Source organism: Eulemur rufifrons, chromosome 29 (assembly GCF_041146395.1).
Source record: "Eulemur rufifrons isolate Redbay chromosome 29, OSU_ERuf_1, whole genome shotgun sequence".
Lineage (NCBI taxonomy): Eukaryota > Metazoa > Chordata > Mammalia > Primates > Lemuridae > Eulemur > Eulemur rufifrons.
The window spans coordinates 46188868-46214392 of NC_091011.1; the positions used below are offsets into that span (position 1 = coordinate 46188868).

At 33.1% G+C, this 25525-nt stretch overlaps 1 protein-coding gene across 3 annotated transcripts in view; it reads right to left on the reverse strand.

Annotated features, from left to right (window-relative positions):
• Window positions 1-25525, reverse strand: part of VPS50 (VPS50 subunit of EARP/GARPII complex) — a 110620-nt gene that overhangs the window by 63800 nt on the left and 21295 nt on the right. For 2 of the 3 annotated variants that reach the window (XM_069461323.1, XM_069461324.1), the window contains 8 exons: window positions 25015-25068; window positions 24111-24181; window positions 23321-23438; window positions 23204-23239; window positions 21967-22049; window positions 8683-8725; window positions 7161-7259; window positions 3368-3508 (listed from right to left, as the gene is read on the reverse strand). In XM_069461323.1, the coding sequence (XP_069317424.1) occupies window positions 3368-3508; window positions 7161-7259; window positions 8683-8725; window positions 21967-22049; window positions 23204-23239; window positions 23321-23438; window positions 24111-24181; window positions 25015-25068 (645 nt within the window). Of the gene's footprint in view, window positions 1-3246; window positions 3509-7160; window positions 7260-8682; window positions 8726-21966; window positions 22050-23203; window positions 23240-23320; window positions 23439-24110; window positions 24182-25014; window positions 25069-25525 lie in introns of those variants that run through there. The other variant, XM_069461325.1, reaches the window with a different exon arrangement.

Below are 25525 nucleotides of genomic sequence, written 5' to 3' on the forward strand. Positions count from 1 at the left end.
TTTCTAAAGGGTTTTTTTTTTTTTTTTACAAATTAGTTAAATTTCACTCTAGCTCATTTAGACTGGTAGCTGAGAGTGGTTTAAAATAATACTATGAATAAAGCAAGCAGATAATTATCTCTTCATTTATAACCATTTTCCATTCAAAGGAAGCACAATTGTTCCCCGTTCACAAGAAGGCCATCTCCCTCTTACTCTGTCCCATCCATCTATCTTAATTTTCAAAGTTATTTTAAAACTCTATTTATGATTAAGGACTTCCTTCAAAATACTGCTACTGTACACAGAAAATAAACCGCCAAAATGCCTAAGCTTTCTGCACATTTCCAAAATATGCCACAGTCAACACCCCTATGTGTCTCCTGACGAGTCTGCTGTGTCTTGCTTACCTGATCCTCCACTGCCACACACTTGAGCTCTCACACAAGTATACCCCCAATAATTATTAGCAGTTACTTTTAATCAAAGGCTAAAATGATTTCCCACTGCCAGATATTGAAAAATTAAGGTTACACTCTTACAAGGCTCCTTCACGAATTGTAGAGCCTTGATATTTCTCACCAGGAAAATGTATTTACACTTCTTTTCATCAACTTATTTATTCAACTTCTAAGGGTTCCCTCTAGTTTTCCTCTCCTGAGCTAATCACCATCTTTTATAGAATTCAGTTACTGAAAGTTCACATCGTTTCATCTAACTAAATAATAACTAGAATTGGTGAGAAATAATTTCTTCCTAATCTTACCTGGTTTAAACATGTCAAATTTATGACTCAATATTATGAAATAAATTAACACTTAGATTTCAAAGAGATTTCTGCAGCCCTGTCTGCCTGTAGCAGCACTGACTAGAAGTCTTGGGGTAATTTCTAGCAGGTGTGAGATAATTTCTGAGCTTCTTAAATTTTTTACTGAGAATAGTGCCAAAGAAAATGGGCTACCTTAATGTGCATCACAATCTTCACCTTATTATGTTAACTATTTTCTTCAAAAAAAATTCCTCCATGAAACCATCACTAACATTTGCTACTACTCTCACCACTTCAAACCAAAAGTACTCCAACTAATGTTTTAGCACAGCTTGAATATAAACCAAACTGTACAACTGTGTTGGATGAATAATATATGTGCCTGCTGTTGTGTGTGTTTTCTGTGATTAAGCTCTAGTATATTAATAAATCATTTGTTTCCTTAATTTAATTATATATTTATATATACCTCACCCACTATTGCATATATACGGATAATTTTATAATAATGACCTGAAGTTTCTTGGGGGTAATTTTAATGAGCATTTAACCCAAGATGGAATATGGAAGGACAGGTATTTGTTACCTGATAATTTAAATATATACAGCTACTTCAAAAGATTATTTTACAGTCAGCTTTTTTAAAAAGTGAAAGAAATTCAGAAGAAACATGAGATCGTAAACATTTACCTTGAGCACTATTTTTGTTCATTAAAATTTATAAGCCAAGCACAACTTTCCACTTTCTATTATATAAATGTGCAGAGGACACCAAGAAGCATAAGCACAGTATGTTTTTTACATTTAAAAGTTATATACTTTTATATAAAGTGTTAACAATTATACATACACACACACACACACACACACACCCCCACACACACACCCACTCGGATATAACCGAAGTCAATAAGACGGATGGACAAAAACCTAATTTGTTTAAAATGTTCATTTTAATTTTTAAGAGCTATTTTCTGCTTTAATAGAAAAATCACTATCTTGTAATAAATTGCTTTACTGTTTAAATCACCTATTAGTGATAGCAACATTAATAGAATCAAATAATAAAGTTAATTAGGTATTTAATTTAAAATATATATATCAATTCATATATAACACATTTTAAAATTATTAATATTTACAAAATTATGGATATACTTAAAACTGGATACTTAAAATGTAATTATACAATTATATCACACTTAAAGTTAATAATCATAAAATTTATAAAACAATCCTCATGATTTATAAAATTATTTTAAAAAGACATTTTTAGCCATATTAACAACCATCCACTGTCATTAATCTTTAATATATCATATGTAACCACACCCTTCCAGAATATTTGCTGTAGCTCAAGTAAGAAAATTTCTCCAGTTCCCAATAGATAACCAACACTTTTGAAAAGAAACTTGTTGAAGAATGAAGATTAACTTAATTTCACACTAAGTCCTGGACATAATTACAAAAACGAACAGATATCTACTTCCTAGAATTGTTATAACTTCCTGAGCAGACATTAGAGAAAACTCAAGGATGTCTCTAGTGAGAGATGACATAGAGCATTCTTAGGTTAGAATGAAGGAGATCGTGATAAATGACTTCCACATTGTCAAATCAAGTGGTCACTTCTGTAATATCACCATATTCAGACTCTCAGCAGCATTTGATATAGGTTTACACTCCATTCTTTTTGAAACAATTCCTTCTTCATGTTTTCATAACACCAGCATCACCTAGTCTTCCTCCTATACAGCTAGCTTGCTCCTTCTCAGACTCTTGTAGTCTCTGCTCCCCTAGCTAATCCCTCAATGTCACAAGGCCCAGGGCCCTCATGTCTTCTTTATCTATACCTTTTTCCCCAATCTTATCATCCAAAATTATGGCTTTAAATACCAGTAGATGCTGACGAGTCCCAAATCTATAACCTCATCCCTGATCTCCCCAGGTTCTTTTATCCAACTGCCTTCTCAACAAGTCCACTTAAATGTCAAATAGAACTCTTGATTTTCCACTACAGTTCTGCTCCTTCCCAGTCTTCCCTATAAACGCAAATGGCACTATCATTCTTCCAGCTGTTTATCATTCTCTTTTCCTCACAGTCTACATCAATGCATCAGTAGGACCTACTTCTAAAATAGAACCCAAATCAGTCTGCTTCTCACTTGTTGGGTTATATTACCTAAAGATGGATGTTTCTTTAAGAATGAAAAGGAAAAGCTGGTTACAGATGCTGACAGAGACAGCACTTATACACATGAAAAGACTGATTGAAAATCTGTAAGGAAAACCAGCAACGATGATTACTCAGAAGCGCACTAGATGCAATCAAGGAAGAGAATTCAGAGCCTGAGCGAGAAGGGTAAACGAAATGAAGAGAAGGTAGAGAGTCAATTGAGAAGGAACTCCACTCCAATCTCAGTAACCTTTATCGTTTGAATGACTGAGTTCTCCAGTTTCTCTATAAGGAAAAGAACAACATGGGAGAAGAAAAAAACTTTTGGCAAACATTTGTTTTTATTTTACTAGCATCCTGAAATAGTAGGTGCAAAGAAAAAGGGAATATGAATTTAAAAACTAAAAGAGAGACATATGAACAGTAATTAAGTTACTACATACTGTACAGAGATCTTTATATTGCAGCTTTTGGAATTTTGTGTCTGTGTTTCCAGCACATAGTTCCACATAACCAAGAACAACTTGAAACACAGTATTGTGGATGGCTTGGGTGAAGTGCATGTGAAGTTGATCCATTGCTGTCTATGGGCAGAAAAAAACACACAACATAATTTTATGTTATTAATATAAATAAATTTCAACACATTAGAAAAACACAGGAAAAACATCTTCACCAATTATATATCTATAGCACAAAGATCACTACTATTCCCAGAATTATAACTGTAGTGTAGGTTATTTGCAAATAACCCTTCACGTAACCACAACATATAGCATTTAAGATAAATCAGAATCATGATCACTATTCTGTTGCTCTGTATTTATAACTGGTATTCATCCTGCTCTTTCTCAAACGTGCACAATCACACCTCTGGATCCCATATGCCACCTGATAATCATTCTCATATGTCATTCAGAACACTTCTCACTGGTTGCCTTCTCATAGAACCTTTCCTGACTAACCTATATAAATCAGTACTTTCCATCACTGCAACCATTTACTGATTTGTATTTCTTTGAAGCACTTGTTACCACCTGACATCACATTCATTTACAGGTGTACCTTAGAGATATTGCAGGTTCAGTTCCAGACCACCCCAATAAAGCTAGTATCACAATAATGTGAGTTGCATGAATGTTTTGGTTTCCCAGTGCATATAAAAGTTATGCTTACACTACAGTCTATTAAGTGTACAATAGCATTGTCTAAAAAAAAAAACAAAAAAACAAAAAAACACTGCACACAGCTTAACTAAAAAATACTTTATTGCTAAAAAATACTAATGATCATCTCAGCCTTCAGCAAGTCATAATCTTTTTGCTGGTGGAAGGTCTTGCCTCCATGTTGCTGGCTGCTGACTGACCAGGGTGGTGGACGCTGAAGGCTGGGTAGCTGTGACTATTTCTTAAAATAAGACAATAATAAAGTACGTCACATTTGACTGACTCTTCCTTTCACAAAAGATTTCTCTATACATTACAATGCTGTTTGATTAGCATTTCACCCACAGAACTTCATTCAAAATTGGAATCAATCCTCTCAAACTCTGCCACTGCTTTATCAACTAAGTTTATGTTACATTCTGAATCTTTGGTTGTCATTTCAACAATGTCCATAGCATCTTTAACAGCAGTAGATTCCATCTCAAGAAACCACTTTCTTTGCTCATCCATAAGAATTAGCTCCTTAGCCATGTAAGTTTTATCACGAGATTTCAGCAGTTAAGTCACATCTTCAGGATCTGCTTCTAATTCGAGTTCTTTTGTTTCCACCACATCTACAGTGACTTCCTCCACTGAAGTCTTGAACCCCTCCAAATTATTCAGGAAGGCTGGAATCAACTTCTTCCAAATTCCTGTGAATGTTGATATTCTGACATCCTCCCATGAATCACAAATGTTCTTAATGACATCTAGAATGGTGAATGCTTTCCAGAAGATTTTCAATTCACTTTGTGTATATCCGTCAGAGAAATCATCTATGGTAGCTACAGCCTTACGAAATATATTTCTTAAATAATAAGACTTCAAAGTCAAAATGACTCTTGTAACAGCAAACATGAAAATAGCATTGATCTCCTTGTACATCTCCACCAGAGCTCTTGGGTGACCAGGTGCAGTGTCAATGGGCAGTAATATTTTGAAAGGAATCTTTTTTTATCAGCAATAGGTCTCAACAGGGGGCTAAAATATTCAGTAAACCATGTTGTAACAGATGTACTGTCATCCAGGCTTTGTTGTTCCATTTATAGAGCACAGGCAGAGTACATTTAGCATAACTCTTAGGAGCCCTAGCATAACTCTGAGAGCTCCAGGATTTTCGGAAAGGTAAATGAGCACTGGCTTCAACTTCAAGTCACCAGCTGCACTGGCCCCTAACAAGAGAGTTAGTCTGTCCTTTGATGCTTCAAAGCCAGATATTGACTTCTCTCTAGCTATGAGCCAGGCATTTACTTCTCTGTAGCTATGAAAGCCCTAGACAGCATCTTCTTCCAATAGAAGGCTGTTTCATCTACATTAGAAATCTGTTGTTTAGTATAGCCACCTTCATCAATGATCTTAACCAGATCCTCTGGATAACTTGCTGCAGCTTCTATATCAGCACTTGCTGTTTCATCTTCTACTTTTATGTTGTAGAGAAGGCTTCTGTCCTTGAACCTCATGAACGAACCTCTGCTAGCTTCAAACTTTTCTTCTGCAGTTTCCTCACCTCTCTTAGCCTTCATAAAATTGAAAAGAGTTAGGACCTTGCACTGGATTAGACTTTGGCTTAAGGGAATGATGTGGCTGGTTTGATCATCTACCCAGATCACTCACACTTTCTCCATATCAACAATAAGGATGTTTTGCTTTCTTATTTGTATGTTCACTGGAGCAGCACTTTTAATTTCCTTCAAGAACTTTTCCTCCTTGATTTGATTAATTCACATTGTGCACATGTATCAAAATAGTACACATACCCCATAAATATATATAACTATTATGTACCTATAATAATTAAAAATCTTTTAAAAAAGGACTTTTCCTTTGCATTCACAACTTGGCTAACTGGCACAAGAGGCCTAGCTTTTGACCTACCTCAACTTTGAACATGTCCTCCTCACTAAGCTTAATCATTTCTAGCTTTTGATTTAAAGTCACTCTTCCTTTCACTTGGACACTCAGAGGCCACTGCAGGGGTTATTCACTGGCCTCATTTCAATATTGTTGCGTCTCAGGGAATAGGATGACCCAAGGAGAGGGAGAGAGATGGAGAAATGGCTGGTTGGTAGAATAAAATAAAGTATGCTTGTATTTCTTTAATGCTTCTATTCCTCACTAGAAGGTGAGATACATGAAGGCCTAAATCCAGGGGCCTGGAGTAATACACATAGTAGGTAACAAGAAATATTTAAGGAATGTAAGACTTAACCTTATGTGGGAAATGAGAAGTTATAATCCCATTTTCAGAAGGCTTTAAACATGTTCCTCAAAATTGCCACGTCTTTCTTCTTGGATTTTTTTCTTAGGTATGGCTTAAGACATGAAAATAATAAACAGCCAAATTTCTTTATTCAGAATTTAAAATGTAAATGGAGTTTAAATGGTTGGATAAAGTCTGAAATTTCCTTCTAAAAGAGGATACCATTTAAGGGAATAAAACATTTATGTCTATCAGTTAAATGTTGCATAGATAAATGTATAATCCTGTACATGGCCCTTGTTTCAAGTTTTTCAAGGAAGCCCTTGAACACTAGGAGTATACAAAGCCATGCATTTTGAAAAATGTTTTGGCATTTTGGGGATAACAGAACCCTTTCAAAATGTGATAAATGCAATGGACCTGTTTTACAGACAGATGTACACAATGCACAAAGTTTACATAACATTTTGAGGCAGTTGTTCTGGCTGATCTAGGAATCCATGAAGACCCAAATTAAAAAGTCCTGTTTCAGGACCAAGAGCTGAGATAAAAGGGACTACACATCGTCTTCCATTCAATTATCTTATATATTAATACTGTTTTAAAACCTACATAAAATTGAGAAAATATTAAACCTGACAAATACTTCATAATTCAAAACAAACTTCTGTAATATTTTAATCACACTACACTTCAGTCTGTTAAATTCAGCAGAAAAATGTACTCTGTTAAATGAAACTTAAGGGCATTACATGAATAATATTCAGACTTAATCATGAAGGTCAACAGATTAGTGATTAGGAAAAAAGAAAACATCCTTTTGAAACAAACCTGTGTTTTTCCAAGAAGTTGATAAGCTTGTTGAACTTTCGTATAATGGTTAATGTCAAAATTCTTGCAGATTTTGGAAAGAGCTACATCTAGCTGTTCCTATGTAATTAAAAGAGGAAGGAAGAGGTAGTTAAGAAATTGTATTTTTAAGGCTATGAGAAGAAAATACTAAGACTAATCTCTCACCTTTAATTAATACCTAAATATATTCGCTATCACACTGGATTTAATAGTAAAAAAGGCTTAAATCAAATTACAATAAGTTGTAATTGTAATTTATTAGCTACTACAATCAAGTTATCAAGTTTACTGAGATATTATCAACATAGGAGTTTCTGCTATGAAACCCATGCCTAGTGTTTCAAAGGAAACAAAATAAATGCAATCATTTCTTAAGGAATCCTATTTTTTATTTTTCCTTATGTTTCCTCAGGCATCTGCTAAAATATTATAATTTTTAATTATAATGAACATAATATAATGAAAAAATTTGTGGGACTACTGAAAAATGACAAAACAATCTTTCTGTCATCACTGAAGAGTAATTCTCACCAAAAATTACATAGACCTTAAAAGTACAAAACTCAAAGTTTAAGTTTATATATCTAAATATATCACTTTGTTTATGGGTTTCTCTTTCAGTGACTTCATTTTTACATAATAACTTTATAGGTAAGTATAGAATAATACTGTATATTAAGAATAAAGAAATACTGATTTCTCAATAGAAAACCCTCATTAAAAATATTCAGGGAATTGTTTACTTAAGGGACTTAAAGTAGTTGTTTTTTGGTTATCAAATAAATTGGCATTCTTACAATTAATAGATAAATGCATCTATGATCAAAAACTACTTTCATAAAAGGTCATTTGAAATTCCAACTTCAATTTTTATAAGTACTCTGATCAAGAAAACAATAAAATGAATTCTAGAAGAAACCAAATAATTCTTATTAAATTTATTAAAATTTATACCCTACTTTGCAAAGATTGCCAAGTAAATCTAAATATATGTAGGAAGAAAAACAAAGCTTCATGCTCACAATGACACATCTTTTCCTTTCCAGTTTCTATATTTTTGATGAACTATATGAGATATCATCATAAGGTTTAGGAATTTAGGAGGGTTTTCATCAGGCAATAATTACTCATAAGTAATTTAACTCACTAAAATAAAAAAGAATAGTTGATAATCAAAATATAATTAATACAGGGAAAACTATTTTGGCCATTATAATTTACATGAGAACACACCTACGACTAACAGTCTGGAAATTTTTCTGGGGACGGTGATATTCTCAAACACTGTTTTGAGATCCCACAATTCCAAAAGTATTAATGAGTTTACAAGTATATTAACACTAACTTGACTATGCACAGACAGTCCAGATGAAAAACAACAAATAAAGTGATCTAGAAACACTGGTAATAACACAAAAGCCAAAACATAATGTTGCACCTATCCTATTCAAAAACATCTGAAAAGAAAAAGTCATATAATCTATGATATAACCCTTCTTACCTCAATTTGTTCTAAAGTATCTTGCAGCTTTGAATTCAGTTCACTATTAAATAAAACACAGAGTTAAATGAGTCTGCTTTTCAAAGAGACAAACTAAGTGCTAATATATAAGACATACAAGCTGAATAAAAAATCAACAAATTCAAAGATCCACAGTATGAGCAGTCAGATGTGCTGGTGATCCCACAGACAGTGCAATAAGGCAAGACAAAGAGATAAAAGGAAAAGCACCAGAAGGGAAGAAATAAGAGTCACTACTAGCAACAACAGAATTATATGAGTAGAAAATCCTAAAGAAGTTCTACAGACAAAACTAAGAACTAAAAATTTATGGCAATTTTTAAAGATAAAAATATAGTTTAAATAAAATGTAAAATTTAAAAAATAAAATTAATTTCCTACATATTAGGAACAAAGAACAAGAAAATGAAATTTTTTTAAATACTATGTAAAAACACCAATGTCTGGGGTAAGTGTAATAAAAAACATACAATATAACACTGAGATAAAATAGACTCAAATACGTATGGTATATGTATATATATATAAATACATGAGGTACACAAGGTCTGTCCATAAAGTATCCAGCCATGTAATATGAAAAATAGAGACCTTTATTGAAGGAAGATACAAGAAACATTGCACATAGGACAATGACACTTCGGTCCCCTTCGAAGTAGGCACCCTGGGAACTCACACAGTTCTCCCAGCATTTCTTAACCTAACCCGTACATGTTCAATATTCTCAGGTGTTCTGCTTCTTGTAGGCCTTCCTGAATGTGGATCACTTTCAACAGATTCTCAACCATCTTTGAAGCATCTGTGCCACACTTTTATTTGCGCTGCACTCATGGCATCATCCCCAAAAGCCTTCTGCATCATCCGAATAGTTTCCACAGAGGAATGTTCAAGCTTAACATAAAATTTGATGCAGATTTGTTGCTCTACTCGCTCAGTCATTTTGAATGCGATGGCCACACAGTACACATGCTCACTCAACAGCACCTAGTGCCCACTGGCTAGTGCAGTGAAGTCGTCACTGTTTACACATGCACATTCCAGTCCACTCTCCTTGGCTGCCAGGTTACATCGATGTTGCAAAACCCACTCTCGTCATACTAACAATGGCTGGATACTTTCCGGACAGCCCTTGTATACCATGTTAATAGATTAAAACCTTCAACACAGTTCTCACCAAAATGATCTCCTAGAATAACTCAAATTCTAATCAAAATCACATAAAATTTTTTTTTAATTTGTAAAAACTGACAAGGAGCTTCTAAAATTTATCTGGAAATTCAAAGGGCTAAGAATAGCCCAAAAAAAAAAAAAAACTAAAGAATAATGTTAAAGGACATATACTAAAATAGGTAAAGTCTATTATAAAGTTTCAGCAATAAGACAGTGTAGAACTGGCATAAAGATACATAAGCAGATCAATGGAACAGAAAAAAACTAAGGGTAAATGCCTTCAACAGATACTTGACAAAGGTTCCCCCTGGCTAATACACAAATAAATAGGCACTCGGGTTCACTAGTAACTCAAGAAATGCAAATCAAAAACACAGTGACAAATAATTACAGTGGCTAAAAATACATTTAAAAAATTAAAAATGACATCACCAAATGTTGGCAAGGATGTAGAGCAAACGAAACACTCATTCAATGCTAGAGTAAGGGAAAATGATACAACCTCTTTGGAAAACTGTAATATCTACTGAAACTCAACACATACTCTATATACCAGCAGTTTTCTACTCCTGGATACATTTCTAACAGAAATGTACACATAAGCCTTGCAGCATTATTTCTAATAGACAAAAACTTGAAACAATTGTCTATGAACAATTAAATGAATAAATAAAGTGTGATATAGTCCATAATGACTGCAGCAATGAAAATATATCACTGGAATCTCAAAATCATAATGTTGGACAAAAGAAGTCAGTACATACTGTACGATTCCATGCATTTAAAGTTCTAAATAAGCAAAACTAACTTTGGTGACAGAAGCCAGAATAGTGATTGCCTTGGATTACCTTGGAAGAATAACTGGGATGGTAAATGAGGGAAGTTCCTGAAGTATTAGAAATGTTCTATTTTTACATGGTAGTTACACAGTTATGTTTACTTGGTGAGCATTTATTGAATTATACAGTTAACTTTTTTACTAGATTTTCTTCCCTTTAATTCTTACTAGGTTAGTAAAAAAAAAAAAAAAAACCAGAACATTATTTGAATTATTGTATCTTATTACTAAAAAATATTTAAAACGTGTAATAAAAGAAATACAATCATAGAGAAAATATTTAAGTAAAAAAGATTAAAACTTAATTATTCATAAAACAGTAAGAATAAGTGGAAGATACACATTAACGCACCAAAATAATACAAGGTTTTTTTCACAAAATCATACAAGGCTTTTACTCGTATTTGCTGATTATAAATTTGACTCTCAAAGTCCTAGCAACCAAACCAAACAAGGAGACCCATAATACATAATTCAGTGTCCACAATACCAAAACATACCAGTAGCTCAAGGTGGGAAAAAATCTAAACAAAGAAATAAAAGTCACTTTTGCTGGCATTAAGTTCGGAGAGAAAATTCTGCTAGAATCTTGATATAGGGGACCTTTTTATATCCTAAGGCACAACACCCTTGACAATATCCTTATGATATGCGAAATAGCGGTTCCTTGCATGTATTTCTTCTAGAGCCTTCAATGCAAGCTGAAGAGATAACACCAGAGCGAGAAAGATATACAGATATAAAGCAATTTGTCATAAAAGTAAAACCAAAATAATACAAGAATCCAGTTTTTGATGGTCTCAAGAATAAATGTCCAAACATCTAGAGGAATTATATATTTTCTGCAAATACTATTTATCATAAGCATACTTTGGATTGAAGTTGAGGATTGGAGATTATATTCCTTAGGAAAAACTGAGAATGAGCTAAACTGTATGCTTTGAATTAGAAAAATTAAGGTCCCTAATCAGGATTTATGCCCGAAATACAGCCAAATCCAAAGATATAGATTAAGGCAACACTTGCAGGCATGACTGAGATTTTCCTTTACAAAAATGATTCTAGGACAATTCCTGTCTAAAAAAAATAATAAATGAAGGAATGAACAAATGAAATAGGAATAAGAGCTAACATCCCCAGAACAATGCCCCAGAAAGGATACCCATGCTAGTGCCTTAACACTTAGAATTAAATAAATCCTCACCTCACCCTAAGAAAACCAAATCAGTATTTTCTCTCCCCCAAAGATGTTCTTTCTCCCATGTTCTCTGTCTCAATTCACAGCATCACCACCCACTCAATCCAAGTTGAAAATCCCGGTCATCTTTAATTCTTCCTTCTTCATATGTAACTGGTGAAGATTACATAAGCAGATCAATGGAACAGAAATCATGACAATTGTACCATTTTATTTCGGTACTTCCCATATCCACCCATGCTTATCCTTTCTCAATTCGGTCCTAACTCAAGCACTATCTCCTTCTGCTTGAATTCTAACAGCCTTCTAATGAAACTCCACATGCAACACACACATTCTACCCCTTAATCCCTCTGTTCATTTATTTGACAAACACCATCAACCAAACATTGTACAACATCCTCCAAAAAGCCGTCAGAGATAGCTGTGAGCAGGAGTCTAATTTCACATAACACAGTGTTTTCAAATGGCTTATACGTAAAAGGCTTTAGGCAAGGCAAATACTCTCCAGTCCTGTGGGCCCTACCATTCCCTGCTGTCTTAAACTTGGCAGCTTCACATTTATGTTACCCCCTAGCCCTAAAGATATCTGAGTATAGCTCTTAAGTAATGCAGAAATAAAATCACATAAATTGCCTGCTTTAAAACATATAGTGGTTCCCCATTAAACTAAGGCTAAAGCCCCAAATTTGTATGGCATGTAAGACCTTTAACAATCTGACATAAAAAATTAACTTGTCATTCAGCTTTCAATTCCTATATTTTAGCGATATGGACTGTGTGCAACTCCATAAACAAACCCCAGACTTTCACACTCTCGGTTCTTGCATATAGTGTTCACAATAACTAGAATATCCCTTCTTTCCTTACTCACAAATGTCCATCTATCTTTCCAGGCCCAATTCAAATGCCATTTTCTCCAGCAAGTCCTTTCCTGCTAACTAACTGCTCCCATAAGTTTCATAATACTCTGTTTACAGCACCCTGTATTATAGTAAGAAATACTTGTGACTGTGTCTCCAAGGCACAAGCCTACAAGACACTGTGGCTTATTCCCCAGTAATTCCCCAGAATTAAACTCATCATCTGACTCAGAGCAAGTAATAAATATTTCCTGAATCAAATTTTCAATCCAAAGAAAAATGGCAAAATTGTGCCATCATTCCATTAGCCCCTATATTCTACCTCAATAAATAAAACTAAAGCGTTAGAAGAAAAAGGAGGAGGATGTTTTAGAAGAAAAAGAACCTGAGTCTACAAGTGCCTTAGCAAGAGAACAAGAGATAAGCAAAGCCAAAGGTAATCCTACTACCCTATCACATGGAGTTCAAAAGTTCACCCAAGGCTGAAGCTAGAATGGCAAAGATACCTGGAATAATGAGTAATTTAGAACTGGTAAACATATTTTTTTAGGGAGTATTTTGAGTTTGGAGAAAAAACAAATATATCTAAATTCATTCACAGGTGAGAGTAATGATTTATTCAGCTTCTCTACCAAAAAAATTGGGCTTTAGTGTTTAGGTATGTAATTATCATAAATCTAGATATTTTTATTGCTATTATTTATAGTTAAATAATCTATAAACTATGTATTAAGAATGAATGCAAACATGGTAATGTAAATAGCATGCAGAAGATTATAAACACAAAATCTATAATCAAATATTTTTGTTATATGAAAAATTATTTCATATATATTATTTCAAAATCTATAACTACAATTTGACAACAATTCACTAATTTAAAAAATACATATATAAATTATGTGATTAGATTGGACATTAACTGTACAGCTTTTAAAGAGGCCTTTGGCCATCATTTAGAAATGTGAATTAAAGCCATTTCAATTAATCAAAGTATGTTAAAAGGATCTATTCATAAACATTTTGATAAATAAAAGCTACATTATGGTCAAAAAATTACTAGGTCTATGATGGAAGGCTAAAAGCTCTTAAAAGCTATCTGCAAGATGAATGGAATGAATCAAGCAATTCTGCAGGGCATTTTCACCATCAATACAGAAAATATTAAAGCTAACACACCCATAAAAAACTAATTTAATAGTATTCTTTTAAATAGCTGATACAGGACACAAACATACTCACAAGAATGAGTCCTAGAAAGATTGCATCCAAATCAAGAATTTGAACAAATCTGACTACACAAAAATATATTAATAAGACGGTATAGAGATAATTAGCATCTAAATGATCTTTCTCTGCTCTGTTATTAAGAAGTTATATGATTTAAGTCAAGTCCCTTAATATCTCTAGGCATCAGATTCCTATATAAAGGTAGGCAAGATCAAAAGGGGTGCTTCTAGCTGTTTCATGATTCTACTATACATTGAACACCAGTAACCCAATTTCCACACCTTTGTACGTGGTTCAGTAAAGTTTTAGAATGAACTTAAGTAGATGGATTTCCAGGTTTATACTGTAGGTCCATGGCCCCCAGACATTCCAGTCTGTTTAGATCAGAGCCTACTCCATTGGTTTCAATCTGCTCACAGGAACCAGAGAATGTATCAACAGATCTCAAAGAAAACCTGATTTCTCAAACACTATGAAGCTAAACCAACAACTCTGAAGTACCATGAAGTGTCCACATGATCCTTCAAACCAGGTATGACCAGACTATAATAGAACTCCCGGGATCACTTTGGATGTAGCTAGATCTCCATCTTCACTCTGTTCAGAAATCTCTGACCTAACCTAGAACACAGCATTCACCACAAAGTTCAAAGTCCATTATTAAGAATACTTAATGCTCAAAACATCTCCAAACTTTATGAACTATAATTCTAGAACAGAGATCAGAGACCACAGGCTAAATCCAGCCGGCAGCCTGTTTCTAAATTAAGTCTTCTTGGAACATAGCTACAACCATTTCTTTACATATCATCTATGGCTGTTTTTGGATTATAAGGGCAGAACTGAATAGTTGCAACAGAATTTATGGCCTGCCAAGTCTAAAATATTTATTATCTGGTCCTTTAAAGACAAAGTTTGCCAAACCTGTGCTAAAATATCTTTTAGTTGGTCAACAGGAAAATTTACACACACACACACACACACACACACACACGTGCATATGTTTACATCGTATTGAAGATTTTAACTAAAATTATATAAATGTACTTCATTCACACATCTTTTGATTTAGAGCCTTTTCTTTTCATTTGATTGGAGTTTTAACTTCTTAGTCTCATATGTGCCAAATCACAAATAAATTGTCTGCAATTTTAAGTTTCATTTTCTCTTAGGTGAAGCAGGAACTTAAAGACAAATGTAAAGAAATCCAAATGCCAAATCACACTGAGTTACCTTATATTCCCCCATTTCTATGAACTGTCTCACAACAAATTCTAAAGGAAATTTATTTTTAACGATATGTTTTGTCTTTCCAACTCATTCAACTTACCTTCAAAAACTAGTTTCATTTCATAATTCATTCTTAGGCTACTCAAATGAAATGTTGGTATTTCAATTTCATTTTAGACAAATTGATAATTAAGGGTAATGTTTTACAAGTAAAAGCTTATGATTTTTAGAAAAAAATTGTCTCATTTCATTAGTTTATTTACTTAAATAACATACAAATACAGTAACAAACATAACTGGCAAAAGAGGTTTAGGAAAAAAATACAATTTACTCTAATAAGTACACAACTCAGTTACTGAAACAGAATTATAAAAATTGGCTTACTAGCCATGAGCTCCCACTATATACAGTAGCTATTACATTACTAGACATTATAGTGTAGTAGTGATTAACAACACAAGCTCTGTATTCCAACAGACCTGAGTTTAAATCCTGAGTGTGGTACTTACTCTAGAAAACACCGATTTCCTCATCTAAAAAGTAGAGACGATACCACCACCTCTGAGGAATATTTTATGAATACAAAATAAGATAATGACAATGATTAGTACAATGTTTGACACATATCAAAGGCCAAAAAATTTCAAAAATTATCATAACCACTGTCACTATCACCATCATCATGATTCAATTTTTTAAAGCTATAAAATAGATCTTAAGTGAGAAAACATTATTAAAATCTAATTTAGAATTATTGTACAGTCAGTGCTGCCATAGCTGGCAATGCCTAGCTTCTACACCCACTCCTATAAATGTCAGTATTTCCCATTCCTGCAGGGGTATAAGAGATGAGCCACTGGCAATATGAACATCTATGATGGTCTTTTGTTTGTGTACTCTGCTCTTTACTAGCATACTATTCCACAGTCCACACATTAACAGCCTGTTATTACAACTCCTAGAGAACAAATAAATTTCCAAAGCTCTTGGTATAATGAGTAACACAGCATCTCGTGCAGCAAGCATTAAATAAATAATACTTCACTCTTATCCTATCATCTAGAGTGAAGAGTTTGACAAAGATGACTTTTCCAAATGACCGGTGAAATTTTAGAACACCAAGGAAAAAAAGAAAATCCTAAAAATTTCTAAAGAAAAGAAAAGATACCATTTATGATGAAATAAGGAGAATTTGCATCTGACTTCTGTCTTAGAAAACAAGAGGCTAGAAGACAACTAGAATAATGATTTTCACTGTTCTGAGAGAAAAATAATTTTTCTTTCAATCATGTGTATAGATTAAATTAAAATAATTCCAAAATCTTAAAGTCATTTCTATCAGAGGTAACTATAACAAGACAAGACAAAGGAATACACAAAAGAATATCATATAAGAAATAATAGCAGCTGAATAGGACCTTAAAAAAAGTGAAAAATGTTCAACAGAAATTAAACAAATACTAATGGACCTTGATTTGCATTTAGAGACAAAGGACTACTTTTCCTATTTTATAAGTTCAATCACTCTACTTAGTTCTGCAGATTATAATATTTATATCATCATAATATGTACATGATTTCTATTAGTTTAATTTTTTAGAAGTAAACCATTGAAAAAGCACACAAGACTTAATTATAGTTGCAAAAAGAATATAAATGTTATAAACCTGATCAAGTAAAATGATAGTTTTACTAACAAAACCTAGAAGGTGGAGAGGGGAAGAGAAATAAAGGAAGTAGACCAAATCCCCATCTCCTATTGATATTTTGTTACAGGGAAGAAACTGATGGGGCAATAGACAATTATCTACAGTGATAAATCAGGAACAAAATATTTTAGTGTAGTATTTAAAATTACAATGACATCTACCAAGAAAAAATTAATAAGCTATAAAAGTAGATTACTCAGAAAGGGAATGGTGAATGGAGCAAAGAGAAAAACCCTTACCTTTTGTTTAAAACACTTCTGTTTATTATGTATTTTGCCATGTGTAGATGTTATTTTAACAGTTCAACATGGGGAGGCAGGCAGAGGAAAACAGGTTAAAATAAAAGAACGCAGATGGTGTCAGGGGAGCACAGTATCAATAACTCAGTCCAAGCTAACTGAGCAAGAAGGACTTAGGACCTAGGCAATGGATCCAGCTAACATGCCTGGTGACCCAGCAATAATACTCGATGTTCAAGCATTACTCCAGGCAGGGTTCCTGATGGTCCCTGACCTGAGCCTAGAGAAACAGAAAGCAGACACATCTTGCTAGAAATGCATTAAGAACAACAAAGGAAGAAAAGTCCCTAGTACTGCTGTATTTGTAGATAAAAACTATGTTCATTTCCTGTATGATGCACAGAAGTTCTACAATCTACAATTTTCACTAAACTGCCAAGATCATATTCTGAGAAAAAAAATCAAAGGATACTTTAAAAATTATGAGAAATTAAATACATCTATGTTAAAGTACAGTACTCAACCAACTAGTACTGGTGGTATGCAAACTTTTCAGTGCATGATATAGAATATTCTCAGGTTCCCTCAAGTAGTTCCTTTCAAATGAAATAAAAATAATAAAGCAGTTTTGACTTTTAAAAATAACTTTTCTTAAAACTCATTTAGGTAAATTTCAAGGGAAAAAGAAATTAAATGCTTCATTCACAGATGCACTTTAACGTAAACACACTCTGATTCTTACTCTCAATAAATCCCAACTATATAACTCTGTCAATCAATTCAGGAAATGTCAAATAATGTAAAAATATTCTGTCAGTTATAAAAGTGAAAAAAATTGGTATTACAGTATCTTTTATTAAAAATGCTGAAACACAGCACATCTCAAGGAAGATACAAGGCACAGAGGACGTACCAGTTTTCTTTCATTTTTCAACCAACAGGGTGAATTACAAAATTACAGTCAGTCCTCAGTATCTGTGGAGGATTGTTCCAGGATCCCCTATGAATACCAAAATCCATGGATACTCAAGTCCCTTATATGAAATGGCACAGTATTTGCATGTAACAAATGCACATCCTCCTTTGTACTTTAAATCACCTCTAAATTACTTATAACACCTAATACAAAGTAAATGCATGTAAATAGTTGTTATATTGTATTGTTTTCTTTATTTGTATTAGTTTTTACTGCTGTGTTGTTACTTTTCCCCCAAATATTTTTGATCTGCAGTTGGTTGAATCCATGCACGTAGAAGCCACAGATATAAAGGGGCGATTATACCTCGCACTTCATGTATTAAACTATCTAGTCATACAATCTGAGACTTACTAGATATATGGTCAATGCCTCTTTGTGCAGAAGCAAAATATGTGAATTCTGTTTTTCCCACTTTTAGAATCATAAGAGTCAGCCCTAAGTTGTTCCATATAATCTACTCCCAAGTACCGTTCCTTAGGCAGCAGAGTCTCTGCCCTCTACCACAAACCTTCTAGGAGTGATACAACTAGAAAAGAGGAACATATGATCGACCAAGGAAAAATTAAGCAGACCAGCATTGTGCATATTTGTTTGAAATTAAAAAAGAAAATCACACAAGAATCCAGAAATGCTCTAAATCATGGGTGGTTCTCTTAAAAAAAATTTCTAAAGGAAATATATTTATAATTCTCTAGTCATCAACAAAAATGAAAACAAATTTAAATATTAAAAAAATGAGAGTATGTTAATTCAGTTCAAAATTAATTACCACTCCTAGGAGTACCAGAGTGTCAAATGATTTTTCACTGATTCACTCAGGTCCAAGCAAAGATTAAATCTTGCTTTTGGCTAAGTTCCACAAGTTTGGGTCAATAAAATGAATTTTTAAAGTATGGATGAATCATGTCGGAACAGGCCCAACTAGAGAGCTCAAGACCTGGTACAACATAGTGTTTGGAAGACCAGAGGAATAAGAGTAAAATAAAGAAAAATAAAATACACAGAATAAAAGAGGTGCATCTAATTAATAAAGACAAAAATAAAAGGATGTTAGAATAAAATGTCTTTGATTACTGTAGACTCAACTTGCCCCTCGTATCAACTAACCCTATTCCTGTGTCCCACATCACATTATCTACAAAGAAGTGAACAAACATTACACTTTCCCAACTATAAACAAAAGAATAAAATAACAAGCGAAGGGAAAGGGGGAATGGTGTCAGGGAGAAGGTGGCTAGCAAAGGACCCTGTGCTAGCACGTGGGCAAGAGGAAGTGCTGGCAGAGGGGCTGTCATCGCCACCAAACAGCTCCAACTGATAGGTCTGCTAAGTCACCCTCACATTGTCACTAAATCACCAAGTTAAAAACACAACTCTAAGTTTTCCTGGGAAGCCTAAGGTAAAAGCCCATTACAATGTACTCCTTGGAATATTTGAATTGTATTTGTGATGTACTTTTACCTGTTTGTAGAGAGTAAGAACACTTTTTCTTATTATATGGATGACTCACATAGGTAAACACAGCACGTTTCTTATACATTGTTATTACGTAAAATAGAACAATTACTAATTTAAATCTTTCCAACTGAAGATCTTTTTGATTTCAGGCTTTTTACCATGTCTGTTAACTGTAGCCACACCTCCTCTATCACTATAACATACATTAACAAAAAAGTGCTTATAAGCTACTTCATACCAACTTTAAAAAGTCCTCATTAGAATTTCTTTCAAAGACATTTTTTATGGTTTATTCATGTCATGTAAGATATTTACTTTAGCATAGTTAAAATAGAATTTTTAATTATATATAAAATTCCTAACATATCACCTGCTCCCTCAATTTCCTGCCACGAAATTTCACACTCATTCTTTTCTATTACAATAGATGGTGACCTTTTCAAAGTCAATCCCTGCTATAATCCCCACAAAGCCTTAGCATATTATTATGTTTTTTATTTTACTTTCAACTTCTCCCGCTTTCCCGTTGATTTTCAAATATTCAGTTTTCTCATTCATAATTCCACATCTGTTCTTGTCACAAAATTTCCTCACCTTATAATTATACTTCAACCAAATCCCATCAAATCTGTCCCCAACAAGGTCAACTATGACTTCTTTGTTACGATAAATCCCATAGATAGATATTTTCAGTCCTTATTTCCTTGGCATTGCTGAAACAAAGATGTCATTCATGGTGCCCAGAATCTCCCACCCACAAGCCCATCATGGCCTATCTAACTCGTCCTGGGTCCTCCTTCAGGTTCTCCTCAGTCCTGACCCTCTAAGGAGAGTTAGAACCCAATGATTCCACTGTGTATGCAGCTTCCTTCTCGCTAAAGCCCAAGTCCACCTGTGCCTACTTTAACAGAAGTCCTTCTTGACAGATTTCTTTATAAAACCAGGGATTATAATGATTACATTGTGTATGGTTCACCACTACACTACCAATTCCAAAGCAAAGCACCTGGCTATAGTAAATACTCAGTAAATACATACCTGCCTGAATTATTTTCACCCAATAAACAAGCTATTGCCACTATAGCAGATTTATCACTACAAAATGAATTAAGTGGATGCTTTAATTCAAATGGGTATGTTCTTTCAAGACCCAGAATGCCTTGTTAGAAATTTCTAAATACATTCAACATACTAAAGCTAATTCTTTATTCAGTTAATCTGATAATGTATAAATGACACTGTCAAGTTTATCACTGGTACTACCCAACTATTCATATCCTAATCATATAAAAAAGGTGTTACTTCAATCTGCATGATCTTAAAAGAAAAACATACCATAAATATTTAAATAGCATTTCTGGGAGAAAAATACCTAGCCTTTATCCTGTACTCCATAAGAACCTACAAAATGAAAGCATATCAAAAGAAAAAAAGTAATTCAAACTTGTATTAATGTTTTGCTCTACCATAATACATCAATTTTTCAGACACTAGCAACCAACATCTATAACATCAGTGAGTCATGCTCACTGAATATCAGAATTTTCATAGGAGAGACAAAGGGGCTGCATTCTGAGACAGGTATAGATTTAATTTAAAACTGAGTTTGCTTGGCAAGCACACTATTTCATTTAGCTTGTATATTTATTTGTAATGGCTTTAGAGGAATGATGGAAATTACACGTAGAGATTAGAGCCTCCCCAAGGTACTGTTACAAGTAATACAAACCCTTCATTTTAAGCAAACCAAAAATCTATTAATAAAGTTAGAACTAAGAACAAAAGATGCAGCAGCCATTTTTGCATTGTACATTTTATAACAATTAAACAAAAGGTGTAACACATTAAATAATCACTTAAATATTACAAAGATGATTAGGATATAAACTGAAATCATACTTAAATTTTCCAAAAGACTTCTTATTATGATGAGCCAAACACATGAACCATATGGATTTTAAAAACAAGTTGCAATAATGCCCTCAATATTTATAAGCTGGGCAAAGTTAAGGAGGAAGAATTCCCAAGAGATGCAATGGAGACATGAACAGATGAATTTATTCTTGTCTACTACTCTATAAAAATGAAATCAACCAGATTGGAAAGAACAAGAAAAAAGAATTTCAATGAGGTGACAAAAGGAGGCAGGATTAAAAAGTATCTGATCTTTCACACCTTAAGAACAATTACTTATAATTTTATTGTACTGCTCATTTATGAACATGAATGCTAACCTAGAAAATAGCACTTTATATTAATTTTTGATGCTTATTCACATAGAATATTACACAACTCGTACATAAAAAACGGACAATACAATTAGCTTTAAAATGTTTGTATTACCTTACCTTATACAACTGTAATGTTTAAAAGTGCTGGCAGCTTTCTGACATTCCAGGCACAACTGAATAGCTCCTGGATAGTCTTCCTCCTTAGGATAACAACAGAAGTCATCAGACTGGAAACTTTTTTTTTCTTAAAGCCTCTGATAAAAACACATCTCTGTTCATACTTTAACCAAAAGTTGCAGGATCAGAAAATTTTAATTCCTCTAAAACAAAGATTAGAACACCAATGATAGATAAATAACAAAATATAAAGAGGCAACTAGTTCTAGGCCTAAATAAATGCACAGAAAAAGTACTTAAAATGTTCTGCTCACTTAAATACACATTAACCATCCTCTGAGACCATGACTTATGGACAAGACCTATATAAAATTATAAGCTGCTTCACAGGGAAGGTGTGAACTGTTAACATATCTTTTTTCAGTAATGTTTACATAAAATGCTCCAAAACAGTATGCATTCTATTTGTAATCAACATTCAACAGTCCTCCCACCAAGAAATTAGTAAATGGTTCTAAAGAAATAAGTGTGGAAAAGTAAAATATTAATTCATAACCTCAGATTATTTATCACCTAACAGTAATTTAATGTCAAATGAATTTTTCACATGGATTTCTCAAACCTTAGTATAGTAGTAATAGTTTAGAAGTAATACAACAATTATACAGAAAATCACAACAAATTTTCCCTCTGCTCATACCTAAAACATATGCAATTCAAACCACCTAGGATGCTGAAGTAAGGACAAAGTATCTACCAAAGAAGCTCAAGTATTATGAGGAAACACACATATTATATTATGCTTTGGTGAACTTTATGACAAAAGTAGATAGAGGATGCTAAGAAAGCATCAAAAAGAAAACAGATGGCTCACTCAGAAAACAAATTAATATATGATACCAAATATAACTAAAATATCACATCTTTCTTAAATTATTACTGTCTGTTAGATGCAAAAGTTAATTTTATTGCTATTTGGCTGCAATACAATCAAAAGACTAAGGTTAACAATTCCAGTATTAATACAAAGTAAATGTTTCCCAAAATAAATTGGTTTTTCTAAATGAAGTATATATTATGTCAATAGAAAAAGGGTCTAGAGCAAGTACCTTTACATGACTAAAAATGCTCTTTATACCAATGTGACAAAAAGGCACATCTCAGTTTTGTCCACCATAATGTTTCTATTAAGATACAATATTATGAGATCACCAAATTTCCAAGCCTATTAACTTACCTCTAGCATTTCACTTAACCGTACATCTGTTCTTTGCTGAAAAAACAAAAATCAAAGGTAAAATCTGTTTCAACCACAAAATTAAGTTTTAATGTTTAAAAAGTAACCTGTATATACCAATGTTTTTATAGTTCTCAGAGATTTCAGAAGTCCAATCAGCAACTGACGTTTCCTCTGATTTGCAAGAAGGCCTAAACTAGCTTGAGTAAAACCTTCTTTTGCAATATTCAAGTGTCTGCAAAAATGAACAATAAACAGTTAAAATTTCCTAGTACCCACACAGAAAAATTAGACAACTAATGAGGTAGTGGCCAGGATTACTATTAAAACCGGGGATGGTAATGACTACTATTTGACAAATTTATTCAGTGGCTCAGTCTAGACTAGCATTACTCAAAACACGGCAGGCAGACTAGTGCCAATCCACAAACTACTAGTGGTCCATAACAAGAAAAGTACAGAAATTGAGATTAAGCATTTAAAAACAGTGCAAACGCAGACAGAATAATTTTATTCATTGTGACTCTAATAATTTAAAAAATTAAGACCGTATTGTATGTCTGGGTTTTTTAATTTCATTTTCCTAACTTCTTTTTACTGCATTTTACAAAAATAATAGCCTGTGACAGACTGGAAATTTAAAAAGAAAAGAAAAAACTGCTCCTTCACCACAAATAGTTTGAAAGGCATTCACCTAAACAATACAAAAATAGTAATTTTTTTTAACTCGTAAGTAGATTTATACATATTTTCCACAAACCCTCTTAGTGCAGAGTAATGTTCACTTAATGAATGATTTTCTAGAAACCACAGCCATAATAAAAAAATCAATTATCAATGATAGATTTCATAGTCATTCTTAAAATATTTCCCAGCTTAAAGAACAAAATATCATCAAAAGCAATACCTTCTCCCATTTGTGCAGATAACAGCAGCTAATTGAAGACCTGTCTGTAATGAGGTAACTCTTTCAAGTTCCTACGGAAAGATTAGATAAGGTCATTATTGAGGCATTTTATTTTTCCTTCTCATTCGTATGATACTCTAACAAAAACTCTAGTGGGTTTCAAAGAAAAGCCTGCTTGGAAAACGAAGTAGCAGCAAAAATACCTGAACTTAAAAATTGGTAGTATATTTTTCACAAAATTATTTAAAATGACTACTTTCAATAGATTTTTACAATGACAGATGACAAAATATTTAGTCAGTATTGCCTGTATGGAAATCTAGAGCCAACTTCTTTTAGACAGGAATAAACAAATACAAATAATATATCTGTTTAAATGTTTCTACCTAAAAGAACATCTCGAGGTAATTAAGGATATGACAAATATGATTTCTGTTTACTAAGATGCTTTGACAATGAATGCCTTCATTTGAATACTGGTAGACATTTCAAAGGATTCTGAAGGCTCTGATTTTCTGATGAAAACACAGATTCAGCTAGACAGTTCCAAATGTATCATATTTTATAGTATGACACACAGATTGTTACATTGCCATTTAATGGTCATTATGGCTGATCTATGTGCTTGTTACAAAGTTCATGGAAGCAATTTCACTTGCTCTTTTAAAGCTTGAAAAAACCAAAAGATTACTTTAGAAACACATATAAAAACTTTTCACTTCTTGAGTTTGGTAAATTTCCAAATGAAAGAGGAAAACATATGTACACATACACCCACACAACAAATAGGGTCAGTATGTTGCTATAGAACTGTAAACAGAATTGCAGTACTTCAACAGCTTCAAGTTAAGTCACTCAACCATTTTTTAAATTTTACTATAAAAAATAACAAATATCATCCTACCTTTACATAAGCAGGCTGTTTTTCAAGGATTAAATCTGCTACTTTTTTAGAGACCTATAAGAACATGCAATCAAACAAAGGAAGTAAAAGAAAAAGCCTCATGCTTCCTATTACATTTTTATATTTTAAATTTTTGCAAGAATATTCCATAGGCCTTTCAAATAACTTCTAGGACAGATGTTGGCATGCTATGGCCATATGCATTTCCCCAGGCTATGAAATTAGTAAAAGAGGTAGTATAATAAAGAACATAGCACAACACCTGGTCCTTAATACAAACTGAATAAATGATCATTACTGTTAATAATATAAGTATCATTATCTGATTTAACTAACATGCACAAAAGTGTAACCATCTTTAAGGGTATGGGATTTGATTTAAAAAGATGAATTTGTTAAGGCAAAATTTTAACCAAGTGAATTTATGGAGACAATCAATATCTGGGAAAGAGAGAACTTGCTTGTACCCTGTAAATTCTTCATACCACATAAGAAGACAAGTAGTTTGGTC